General features: G+C 39.0%; 1 protein-coding gene across 8 annotated transcripts in view; it reads left to right on the forward strand.

Annotated features, from left to right (window-relative positions):
- CNOT10 (CCR4-NOT transcription complex subunit 10) overlaps window positions 1-13,479 on the forward strand; it is a 74,262-nt gene that overhangs the window by 3,223 nt on the left and 57,560 nt on the right. Inside the window, exon 1 of one of the 8 annotated variants that reach the window (XM_069473361.1) lies at window positions 4,995-5,281. The exons of the other annotated variants lie outside the window; for them this stretch is intronic. Coding sequence (XP_069329462.1) covers window positions 5,080-5,281 — 202 coding nt within the window. The 5' untranslated portion in view covers window positions 4,995-5,079. Of the gene's footprint in view, window positions 1-4,994; window positions 5,282-13,479 lie in introns of those variants that run through there. 8 annotated transcript variants of the gene reach the window in all.

The raw sequence follows: 13,479 nt of genomic DNA on the forward strand, positions 1-13,479 counted from the left end.
TCAGGGTCCTTGTTATTGAGGTTCTTGTGTGCTTGTTCTTCACTAGGTAAGAAAAGAGAGCTATGGAAGGATTTAAGAGGGTGAGTGACCTGATCACAATTGCTATGGTAAAGGATGAATTTAAGTGAAGCAAAACTGGAAGCCCAGAGACCACCTAAGACGAACTAATGTGATACTAATTTATTCAGTAAATATTCACCAATGGCCTGCTTTGCCAGGCACTACTTTAGGCACTGAGCAGGGAACAAGACAAAGTCTCTGTCTTCATGGAACTTACTATGTATAATGAAAGACAGATAAACATGTAAACAAAATAAAAAATAAATATCATTTAAAAGTGTGACAAATACTCTGAAGACAAGAAAAATTAGTAAGAGGATAACTGAGAGCAGGGTTGTTTTTGTTTTGTTTGATTTTTTTTTTTTTTTTTGAGACAGAGTCTCACCCTATTCCTGGGCCAGAGTACAGTGGGATCATCATAGCTCACTGTGGCCTTGAACTCCTGGACTCAAGGGATCCTCCTGCGTCAGCCTACCAAGAAACAGGGACTGCAGGTGTTCGACACCATGCCCAGCTAATTTTTTAAAAATTTTTTGTAGGCCGGGTACGGTGGCTCACACCTGTAATCGTAGCACTCTAGGAGGCCAAGGTGGGAGGATCGTTTGAGTTCAGGAGGTCGAGACCAGCCTGAGCAAGAGTGAGACCCCGTCTCTACTAAAAAAATAGAAAGAAATTATATGGACAACTAAAAATATATAGAAAAAATTAGCCGGGCATGGTGGTGCATGCCTGTAGTCCCAGCTACTCGGGAGGCCGACGCAGAAGGATCGCTTGAGCCCAGGAGTTTGAGATTGCTGTGACCTAGCCTGACGCTACGGCACTCTAGCCCGGGCAACAGAGTGAGACTCTGTCTCAAAAAAAAAAAAATTTTTTTTTGTAGAGACAGGTCTCACTGTGTTGCTCAGGCTGGTCTCAAACTCCCAGCCTCAAAGGATCCTCTCACCTTGGTCTCCCAAAGTGGTAGGATCATAGATGGGAGCCACTGTCCTCCATCTTGGTTTATGTTTTAACTGAGCCACCTGAGAGATGATGAAGAATTAGGAGTATGAGGTTTGAAATCAATGTAGGTTCATCTGAGCTGTTCCACTTTATGATATCTATGTGACTTTGGGCAAATTTTAAGAAGCCTTTTTTTAAGGATCAGCTTTCCTATGTGTACAATGAGAACAAGAATAGTATCCGCCTCACAGGGCTGGTAAAGAGTTAAATGAGATGATCTCAGGCCCTGATTTTTGAAAAGTGCTCGTTAATATTACTGTAGGGTAGTGGTAGGGTGGAGAGGCGAGGCAGATGTGAGAAATGTTTAGAAGCTAAAAGTGGCAGACTTTGGTGACTGGGCATAGTAGGTAAGCAGAAAGCCATGCTCCTTAGGAAAGAGATGCTGACCCTCAATTTCTTCATGTATAAAATGGGAATCCTAATAGCTTTCTAATTTATTTATCTTGCAGGGTTATAGCTTGTAAGGCTCAGTTGAGGTAAGGTGTATGTTTTAGCCCGCATCCTCTGGGAAGCAGAACCCAATTAAGGGGCTTTTTATTTGGAAGGTACAAGCCTAGAGTAATGAAAGTGAGGGAGAGAAGGAAGTAAGGCAAAGGAAGATGCAATAATTTACATCCCTGGTTACTGCTTGACCTTGAGCTGTGAAGAGACATAGCAGATCACTCACGTGGGATTTTTCTGGAAGTGGTTTTTTTTTTTTTGTTTTTTGTTTTTGTTTGTTTTGTTTGAGACAGAGTCTCACTTTGTCACCCCTGGTTTAGTAAAGTGGCATCATCGTAGCTCACTGCAACCTCAAACTCCTGGGTTCAAGAGACCCTCCTGCCTCAGCCTCTAGAGTAGCTGGGACTGTAGGCACATACCACAATGCCTGGCTAGTTTTTCTGTTTTTAGTAGAGATGGGGTCTTGCTCTTGCTCAGTTCAGGCTGGTCTTGAACTCCTGAGCTCAAGCAGTCCTTCCACCTTCGCCTCCTAGAATGCTAGGAACCACGCCCAGCCTATTTTGTTATTTTTCGTGAGAGAGAGAGAGAGAGAGTGTGTGTGTGTGTGTGTGTGTGTGTGTAGGAAGGGGGTGAGGTGAGTGGGAAAGTAGGAAAAGCTGGAAGGATTTCAAAGAGAAACGTCAGAGTAGTCCATAGGAGAAAGAAAGAAGGGATGATTTATCTGTCCAGCTTCATCCCATTTCCTGTTTCCAGTTGGTTAAGACTCATCCCATGGGGAGCTAATTTACCTGTGCTTCTGGGTTGAGTAGTTTCCCATTAATGGAGCAGCCAGCAGATCCCCCATCCTGAATTGTATTTCAACCAAATCCTAAAGAGAGAGGTGTCCCAGGGTGGAGGGGCACAAACCAAAAACAAAGCTTGAAAGGGGCAGTGGAAGGTTCACACAGTTTATGTCCCTATAAAACATAGAAAAGCGGTGTGAAAACAGTTTCATTCTTGACTAAGGAAATGCCAACAGTATTTTAGGATGTTTTATTTGACCTATTTAATGGTTATATGAAAGGGGAAAGTAGCTGGAGTTTGGACACAAAATCCTAGATTTGAAGTTATCTGAGAATTTGGACTATGAGGATGGTAGTGGTAGACTTAATAGGAAAAGACTTGATTACATTATAAAGAAGGGAAAAATAGTGCCAGATGAGTAATAAGAAATCAAGATAAGAGTAAAGATGGCTTTGAAATTTTGAGCGAGGATGACCAGAAAAACTGTAGGAAAAACAAAAAAACAGGACTATTTTAAGCCAAGGCTGTTTTTATTTTATATAAAACAGCCAAAATGTTTTATTATTAAGTATATAAAATAAGTATAATTTTTCTATCTCACCTAGCCAGTTCCTCTCTCCAGGTAACTCGTACCAAGTTTGGTGTTCTTCCAGGCTTTTTCTATGCCTACACAAACTCACGTTGACTTAAAATATGACTTTATGTTTTAAGTCGTTTATATATTATATATCTATAGCTGAGTAAATATACTACACAGTGCTGCCCTGCCATTTGCATTTTTCAAGGTTAAGTAAAGAATCTGCATTATTTGGTATTTTTTCAATTTTTTATTATGAATGATTTCAAAGATCCAAAAAATTGAAAAAATAAAATTAATATCCATATATCCACTACCTGTTTCAACAATTGTTACATTTTCCCATATTTGCTTCCTTTAGGTACAACTTTTAATGTTGAATTGTTTCTAGATAGGTTGTAGATATCATGACGCTTTATCTCTTAGTACTTCAACATGCATTTCTTAAAAATAAGGACATTCAATTTGTGAAGGTGGTTACAGGAGCATCTCTTTCCATTTGCAATTAGAAGTATTCTATGGGATAATAATTTGGCATTGTGTAAATATCCACTGTTGATGATCCTTTCCTTAATCAGTTATATCATTAGGGGTTGCAAAATGGCATTTTTCTGTTACTGTTTCTACATTACTAGTTAGTATTCTTCTGTAAAGAATAGCTCTCCCAAATAAAATAAATAAATAAATAAAAGAAAAACCAAACAAGCGAAAAAGAATAGCTCTCCCTTATTAACTGGGGATAAACAGTAATTCTTCCCAGAAGGGCATGTTAAATGTGAAAAGCTTTTATCAACCTTTCCATTTACCAGGTTTCAGAACAAGGAGTTGATGTAATCATGGTCTACATTTGATATTTTAAGTGTTTTTAATGTTAGAATTTAGAGTAACATGTTGGTCTTATGATTCCAATTTAAAATACGTAATTGAGTGAATATTGATTTATACTTGTGGATTTATGTTGAAACCTTACTGTATTTATATTATTGTGTGAACGTTAAAGAGTGCCTACGAGTCACTGTATTTATAAGTTTAATTTTTTTAGACTAATAAGTTATTTAAATTCTCAAGAAATTTTGTCTTTTTAAGTCAAACAATTATACTAAAAATTGAATATATTAAAAAGTTTAAGTACTTAAAATTTGATGTTTGAAGGTGTTTGACTTTGTAAATGAGTTCAAGCATTTATCCTAGGCCTTTGAAAGTAGACCTCCAGGCGCTGATAACTCCTGCCTATAATCCTAGCACTCTGGGAGGCAGAGGCAGGAGGATTGCTTGAGCTGAAGAGTTTGAGACCAGCCTGAGCAAGAGTGAGACCCTGTCTCTACAGAAAATAGAAAAATTAGCCACACATGGTGGTGCATGCCTATAGTCCCAGCTACTCAGGAGGCTGAGGTAAGAGGATTGCTTGAGCCCAAGAATTTGAGGTTGCTGTGAGCTACAATGATGCCACTGCAGTCTAGCCCGGGCAACAGAGTGAGACCCTGTCCCCACCCCCCACTGCCCCCCAAAATGCTCATCAGCAGTAGCAGTGTTTTGCTTCGCCTGTCTTCCTTAAAGCATGCCGATATTGTTGATTTGAATTTCTGTTCCTTTCGGTACTGGACAGGATGCTCAGATCTGTAGCATTGCTGGTTATGAATGGCTTATTCTCTGGGCTCTGAAATGTGCGCTCTCCCATTTCTCCTCATGTCCAACCTAAATTGGAGGGAACATTAGGGTATACTTCTTGGCTGTAGAAGATAGCTACATTGAGTCACATGTTATTTCTCTGAGCTGTGTAGAAGTCAGCCATTTATACGTAGGGTTTTGATAAGTCAGGTATACTTGTTCAAATGATAGAAACCACATGTGAGTTGTGTTAACCTCAGCTATGTATAGTAACTTTAGTGAACCTGAATTATTTTTCTTTGAAATGGCATCCTTCTTATTAAAACATTGTTTTAGAAAGGCACCGTCAGTATTTTGTGACTGTAGCAGTTGATTTCCTTAGGTCTTTTAACATTTTTCTTTTCTATGGAAAAATCTTCTTTTCTTGAACATTATTTGAGCTATAGTTTGACAAGTATAGCTTGTGGTCATCCTCCAATCAGATTTGAATTGTTAACATTCTGTATTGGAATGTGTCTGTGCTTTCAGTTAACTGATTTTTTTCAGTTTTGAAAAAGTGATGCATTACTTTTCTACTTAGTTTAAACCTAAAAGCAATTGTTTGATTAGAAATGAAGTCTGTTGGCTTAAAGAGTGTCAAGGTTTGTGGGTCAAAGAGTTCTGTACGCCTAGAGGGTCAGCCATGTTCATTAGGCCATAGTAGAAGAAAAGTCAAGCTTATGGATGAACGGTCATATACTCTTTCAATTGGCAATGGAGACTACTTTTGGCCAAATAAAGACACATTGTGGAATTATGTGCAGACTCTGTCCGGTAAGAAGTCAGTAGTTACAAGTAATGAATGTTTTAAGAACATTTAAAAAGCTGATTACAAAAATTAATAACCATTCCTGGTAGATAATTTGAAAAGTGTACAAACATATAACAAGGAAAATAAAAATAGTAATCTCACTGAAGTGTATTTTTTAAAAAGGGAAAATTTTTATACTGAAGTAAAAGATTGTCAGTAAAATAATGGTTGGTTAATACATAAAAGATTATTTATTGAGCTCAGTTCTGTGAAATGTATAATGGGGATTTCAGAGTCTCTTTTCAGTTTCTTAGAGTCCAGCTTATTTATCTTTTTTTTTTTTTTTTTTTTTTTGAGACAGTCTGGCTCTGTTGCCTGGGCTAGAGTGAGTGCCGTGGCGTCAGCCTAGCTCACAGCAACCTCAAGCTCCTGGGCTTAATCGATCCTCCTGCCTCAGTCTTCCAAATAGCTGCGACTACAGGCATGCGCCACCATGCCCAGCTAATTTTTTCTATATATATATTTTTTTCTTTTCTTTTTTTTTTTTTTTGTTGGCCAGATAATTTCTTTCTATTTTTAGTAGAGACGGGGGTCTCGCTCTTGCTCAGGCTGGTCTCGAACTCCTGACCTTGAGCAATCTACCCGCCTCGGCCTCCCAGAGTGCTAGGATTACAGGCGTGAGCCACCGCGCCCGGCCTTTTTTTTTTTTGGACGAAGTCTCACTCTGTTGCCCTGGCTAGAGTGCTGTGGCATCAGCCTAGCTCACAGCAGCCTCAAACTCCTGGGCTCCAGAGATCCTCCTGCCTCAGCCTCCCGAGTAGCCGGGACTACAGGCATGCGCCACCATGCCCAGCTAATTTATATATATATATGTATATATATGTAGTTTTGTTTTTTTTTTTTAGTTGCCCAACTAATTTCTTTCTATTTTTTTTTTTTTTTTTTTTAGTAGAGATGGGGTCTCCCTCTTGCTGAGGCTGGTCTCAAACCCCTGATCTCAAGCGATCCTCCCATCTTGGCCTCCCAGAGTACTCGGATTACAGGCGTGAACCACCACACCTGGCCCAGTTTATTTATCTTAAAGTTAGCTTCTGTCCTCTCTTGGAGAATTTTGGGAGACTTTTACATTTCCTAGGGGTTGATGACAGCAGTGCCATATGAGCTACTCTGCTCTTAGTGGAGAATAGAAGCTTAAAATCTTCATCACCTAGGTGAATTGTTGGGTGTTCCCTTGTGCCCTGTATTTTTAAGTCACTGACAATTGGGCCTAGAACTCCCATTAAAGAATGTCATTTGATCTGGAGAGGGCATATTTTAGAAGAAGCTATGGAGATAACTTGATGGCAAACTAAGAATTTTTGGCATTTGCTTTAAATTTATTATACTTCCTTATGAGGGAAGATACATTATTTTTAAATGTTAGGTTTCTTAAAATCTTAATAAAAGAAATATATAAAAAGTATTTATGGGCCGGGCGCGGTGGCTCACGCCTGTAATCCTAGCACTCTGGGAGGCCGAGGCGGGTGGATCGCTCGAGGTCAGGAGTTCGAGACCAGCCTGAGCAAGAGCGAGACCCCGTCTCTACTAAAAATAGAAAGACATTATATGGACAACTAAAAAAATCTACATAGAAAAAATTAGCCGGGCATAGTGGCACATGCCTGTAGTCCCAGCTACTCGGGAGGCTGAGGCAGTAGGATCGCTTAAGCCGAGGAGTCTGAGGTTGCTGTGAGCTAGGCTGAAGCCATGGCACTCACTCTAGCCTGGGCAACAAAGTGAGACTCTATCTCAACAAAAAAAAAAAAAAAAAAAGTATTTATGTTCATTGTTAAAATTTTATGATGACGATACATGGAGTTGAAGATTCTGTATAAATCTAAACTTACACCTTGCTTTCTGGAGTCCTAAAATCCTGAATTCCATTTTTACACATTTTAAAGTAATGGTCCTTATTGATTTTGTGTACCTGAAAGTTTTGCAAAACAGATGTATTGTGTAAACTGTTGGTAGTCTTGCATTCAAACTCATTGTTACTAGCTTTCTAAAGAAAAAGCTGTTTAACACTATAAACTTTCTGGAGTTAGACACATGCTAACATTGCACAACAAGGTCACTAAACTTTCTTCATTAAACTATTAGTTTTTCTTCCACCTTATTAGGACTCACTTATTATTTATCTGTATGCTGAAGTGGAAATGAAATACTAATTTGTCTGCCAACCTTATGAAAAGTAACACTTCCAAAAAATCCTAATACCAGAATGTGTTTTTATAGGGCAGATAAATTGTTAGATAAATCTTAGAAAAGTTCTTTTAAAGCACAATAGTGATCTAAAGAGCTTTTTCATAATCAAGTCACATGAAATCTAATTTCACTGTTACTTTATTATATTTAAAGTGCAGTTTTAAAAATATAACTGCACGAATTCTCAGTTGTTCTGGAAAAAGGAAAGGGAGAAGGGAACCATATTTTTTTAGCATATCCAATTAAAGACAGTTAGGCCAAGGGGAGACTGGACTGAAGATGTGACTGATTCTAAGACTTGTGCTCTTTTAATTATATCATATTGCCTTCTTGAAAGAGGGAAATTGGGAATCTTCCCTGGTGCTGACATGTGTCAGGCCAGGGCTTCCTGAAGTCAGCTCTGCTGACAGCTGGTTCTTTGAGATGCTCCTGGAATGTAGGTTTTTAGGAAGTTATCAGAAAATGCCCAGATCATAAATGTACATAGAGTTTGATGAATTCTCACACACTGAACACTCCAGTGGATCATTACCAACACCGCAGAAGCCCCTCTCATGTATTTTGTAGTCCCTAGCCTCCAGAAAGTAACTACTCATCTCACTTTAAAACCACATATTAGTTTTGAACAGGCATTTAAAAATAACACTTTTAAAATTAATCCGTGCTTGTTATAAAAATTTAAACAATTAAGAGAAATATGAAGTAAAACCTCCCTTCTTCATCTCATTCCCCAGATACAACCACTAAGAATTTGATGTGTATCCTTTTAGACTTTATTCTGTACATATTCAGATATATGTATATGTGTATATATTTCTATGAAATGTAGGATTGGGTTGTACAAAACAGTTTGTAGTCTATTTCTTTCATTTAACAAGATATGGTAGATATTTTTCCATGTCAAATTATGTAGACATCTTTTTAACAACAGTTAATGTGCCATTGTAGTCCTATACAATGATTTAGTTATCACATCTCTTAATTGAAGGATACTTATTTCTAGACATTCACTATTATTGTTTTAATTTACATTTATTTAATTATTAATGAGACTGGGCCAGGTGCAGTGCCTCATGCCTATAATCCCACTGCTTTGGGAGGCCAAGGCTGGAGGATTGCTTGCAGCCAGGAATTCAAGACCAGCCTGGGCAATATAGTGAGACCCTGTCTCTATAAAAAATTAAAAAATTAGCAAGTCTTGGTGGAATGCACCTGTAGTCCCCACTGCTCTAGAGGCTGAGGCAAGAGGATTACTTGAGTTCAGGAGTTCGAGGCTGCCAGTGAGCTATTATGATTGCAGCCATGCACTCCAGTCTGGGCAACAAAGTGAGATTCTGTCAGAAAAGAAGAAAAATAATAAGGAGACCAAATTTCATTTTGTATGTTATTAAACCATTCATATTTACTATTCTTTGAACAAGTTTCTAGTGTTTGAGGAATGCTGTGAAGGACTATGGCAGTGAAGCTGACCTTGGTGAAGACCCCAGAAGGCTGTCAAGGATAAGGGGACTTGTTTATTTATGCAACTCCTGGAAAGCCACCATGGAGGGATGTCACACTTCCCCAGTATCCTGGAAGGGGAGCTTGTGATGGATAAGGTGTGAAGGGGGAGGGAGACTATCACGAAGATAAAACTCTGGGGTAGAATACTGGGGGAACATTTTTGCCAGCTCCGGCCCCAGTCCAAGTCCATGTTGGCAGTCCTATAGGAGGAGAAAGGAAGAGTTGAAAGGAGACAGTGAGCAGACGAACCCTATGACTGGTGTGCTTCTTGACAACTTTCTGGAATGTAGGGAGGCTAAGAAGGAGGCAGTTTGACATGGTGAAAGGACATTAGCTTTGAGCTCAGAGTTCACCTTTGCTGCTTCCTGGGTGTCCTTGGACAAGTTACTTAACTTCTTTGAGCCATAGTTTCCTTGTCTATAAAGTGGTATTAACATCCGTTTTGCTAGTTGTAATAATTAGTGGTAATTTACATAAAGCTCCTAGTATTATTAATACTGTAAGAAGTGGCATACAGTTAAATGTCCAGCATTTATTATTATTACCAATAATAAGCCGTATCTGGCTGCTCCTAAGGAAGATAGAAAAGGGATCCAAATCTCTCTCTTTATCTTGTGAAGGGGATTTTGTGTTCATAGAAGCAGAGATCAAAAGATTGGGGGACTTATGCTAATCAGCGTCTACCCTAGAAAAGGGAGTGGTGAGCTCAAGGAGGTAACTGACCACAGTGAGTGGTACATGCGTGGTCTTTGAGGAGAGGATACTCAGAGGAACTGGGAGTGCTGATTCGTCTGTAAGGGAGCAGTCTCTGAACTTGGTGGTCCTTTCCCTTAGGCCATAAAGAGCAACCTGAAAAGGTGGAGGGAAAGGAGCTAGGGACTATTGGAACCCCTGAAGCTTCCCCTTCCCATTTCATTCTTAGATACCCTGTGCTGAGGAGAAGCTTCCCAGGGGACAGTATAGTACTCAAATGATGAGGAGCAAATCTGCTGGAGTTTGAGTCTGGTTCCATAATTTATTAATACTAGCTTTGTGACCTTAGCCAAAGTTTTCTTGGCTTCATGTTTCAGTTTATTTGACTACACAATGGGAAGTACCCACCTGAGGACTGAGTTGAAGATTAAATAGATTGATTCATGTACTTAGAACGTGCCTAATACATAGCACTCAGTAAATATTAGCTGCTCTTATTGTTGTTATAATTTTAAAAATTGGGCAGAAATTACAGGTAGTACAGGATGGGGAAGCAAATATTAAGGTAGAACCTGGCATATAGTAGAGGCTGGAAGGAATGCTGGTTGTTACAAAGCCGCAGGCAGGTTTTTCATTTGGAGCCCTGTTCCCTTATGCCAAACCTTCCCATGCCTGACTCCTCCTTGTCGTTTAGGTCCTCAGAGTTTTTGCTGACAACCAGCCTCACCTCCCACCCCTTCTCCACTCTCTATCATACCCTTCTCTTACTGTCATAGCATTTTGTTACTCACATCTGGAATTGTGTACATTGACCCTTGAACAACATGAGTTTGAACTGCATGGGTCTACTTATATGCAGAATTTTTTCAGTACATATATTGGAAATTTTGGGGGGGGATTTGTAACAATTTGAAAAAATTCACAAGCTGGGCATGCTGGCTTGAACCTGTAGTCCCAGCTACTTGGGTGGCTAAGGCAGGAGGATCACCTGGGGCCAGAAGTTCAAGACTAGTCTGGGCCATATAGCAAAGACACCTACTCTTAAACAAAAAAACAGATGAACCGTGTAGCCTAGAAATGTCCAGAAAATTTAAAAACAGTTAGGTATGTCAGGGATGCATAAAATATCTGTAGATGCTAATCTATTTTATCATTTACTACCATAAAATATATACAAATCTGTTGTAAAAAGTAAAAAGTTAAAATTTATCAGAACTTATGCATACAAGCACAGACCATACATGGCACCATTCCTAGTTGAAAGAAATGTAAACAAATTTAAAGATGCAATATTAATTCATAACTGCATAAAATTAGCTATAGTACATACTGTACTAATATGATAATTTCATAGCTCCCTTTGTTGTTACTGCGGTGAGTTCAAGTGTTGCAGTTGTCTGCTTAAAATGCCCTGTGTAATGCTAATCATTTCTTAGTGAGCAGTTCATCTCTCCAGTAAATTGTATATTGTAGTAAAAAGTGATCTGTTGTGGTTCTCGTTTATTTTTCATCATGTTTACTGCAATGCTGTAAACCTTGAATAACACCATGGGGCCCATTCGAAGCACCACAAGAAATACTGGAAGTGCTCCCAAGAATCAAAAGTCATGACATCACAAGCAAAAGTTGGATTGCTTGATACAGACTGTAGATTGAGATCTGCAGCTGCGATTGCCCTCCATTTAAAGATAAATGAATTCAGCATAAGGACCATTGTTAAAAAAATAAAAAAAGGAAAGAAAAGGAACTTCATGAAGTTATCACTGCAGCTACACCAGCAGGCACAAAGACCTTATAATTTTTGCGAAATACCTTTTTATCTCATGTTGAAAATGCAGCTTTTATGTGGATGCAGGATTGCTGTGAGAAAAGCATACCTATAGATTCTAATATGATTCAAGAAAAAATGAAGTCATTATATTACAACTTAACAAAAGGAAAAGAAAGGTTGAAGAATCTAAAGCCAGAGAATTTAATGCCAGCAAAGGATGGTTTGATAATTGTAGAAAAGGGTTTGGCTTTAAAAATGTCAAGATAACAGGAGAACCAGCTTCTGCTGACCAAGAGGCACCATTAAGAGCTTCCAGGCACCATTAAGAAAATCATTGAAGAGAAAGGATATCTGCCTGAACAGGTTTTAAATGTGGATGAAAGTGCCCTATTCTGGGGGAAGAAAAGCCACAAAAGACATTTATTGGTAAAGAAGAGAAGCAAGCACTAGGGTTTAAGGCAGGAATGGACAGGCTAACTCTGTGGTCCCTCACCCCCAGGCTGAGAACTGGTACTGGTCTGTGGCCTGTTAGGAACTGGGCCGCACAGCAGGAGGTGAGCAGCAGGCAAGCAAGTGAGGTTCCATGTGTATTTACTATCTCCCATCACCCTAAGAGGGGACCATCTAGTTGCAGGAAAACAAGCTCAAGGCTCCCACAGATTCTGCATTATGGTGAGTTCTGTAATTATTTCATTATATATTACAATGTAATAATAGTAGAAATAAAGTACGCAATAAATGTAATGCACTTGAATTGTCCTGAAACTATCTCCCCCATCCCTGGTCCATGGAAAAATTGTCTTCCATGAAACCAGTCCCTGGTGCCAAAAAGTCTGGGTACCACTGGGCTGTTCTGGGCAAATGCAGTTGGGTTTATGAACAAGGCTGCCCTGACCTGTAAAGCTTCTAAATCTCCGAGTCTCAAAGGGAAAAGATAAACACTGGCTGGCAGTCTTTTGATTGTACAACAGGAAGGACTGGACAACAAGAATCCCTTTTCTGGATTGATTCCATTGATGCTTTCTGAAGTCAGGAAGTCTTTGCCAGTAAGGAACTGTCTTTTAAAGTTCTTTTGATATTGGCCAATGCCCTCAGTCACCCAGAACCCAATGAGTTCAACACCAAAGGCTTCAAAGTGGTCTGCTTGCACCAAACGCAGCATCTCTAATTCAGTCTCTAGATTGGGATCATAAGGACCTTTAAGTCTTATTACACATGGTATTATATGGAAAGGATTGTTAATGCTGTGGAAGAGAACCCTGATAGAATATCGTGAAAGTCTGGAAGGATCATACCACCAAAGATACCATTGTTGTTATAGAAGAAACTGTGAAAACCATAAGCCTGAAACAATAAATTCTTACTGGAGAAATATTGTCCGGATGTTGCATGTGACTTTACAGGATTTACAACAGAGTCAAGGAAATCATGAGAGAGATCATGGATATAGCAAAAAAAAAAGGTGTGAGGGGTAAAGGGTTCAGGATATGCATCTTGGAGAAATTAAAGAGCTGATAGACGTTACACCAGAGAAATTAACAGATGACTGGAGGGAAATGAGTGCTTCTGAACCAGTACCAGACAAAGAGAAAGAAGATATAATAGTCTCAGAAGACAAATTGACATTAGACAATCTGGCATAAGGATTCTGATTATTCAAGACTGCTTCTGACTTCTTTGATGACATGGACCCTTCTATGATACAGGCACTGAAACTAAAGCAAACAGTAGAAGGATTGTTACCATATAGAAACATTTTTAGAAAAGTAAAAAAGTCAGACAAATCATGACATATTTCTGTAAGTTACGCCGAGCATGCCTGCCTCTCCTGCCTCCCCTTCCACCTCCTCAACCTATTCAATGTGAAGACCTTTATTATAATCCATCTCCACTCAAATGAATAGTAAATATATTTTCTCTTCCTTATGATTTTCTTAATATTTTCCTTTCTCTAGCTTGCTTTGTAAGAATACAGTATATAACACAGCATATAAAATATGTGTTAATTGA

Source organism: Eulemur rufifrons, chromosome 7 (genome assembly GCF_041146395.1).
Source record: "Eulemur rufifrons isolate Redbay chromosome 7, OSU_ERuf_1, whole genome shotgun sequence".
In the NCBI taxonomy this organism is placed as follows: Eukaryota; Metazoa; Chordata; class Mammalia; order Primates; family Lemuridae; genus Eulemur; species Eulemur rufifrons.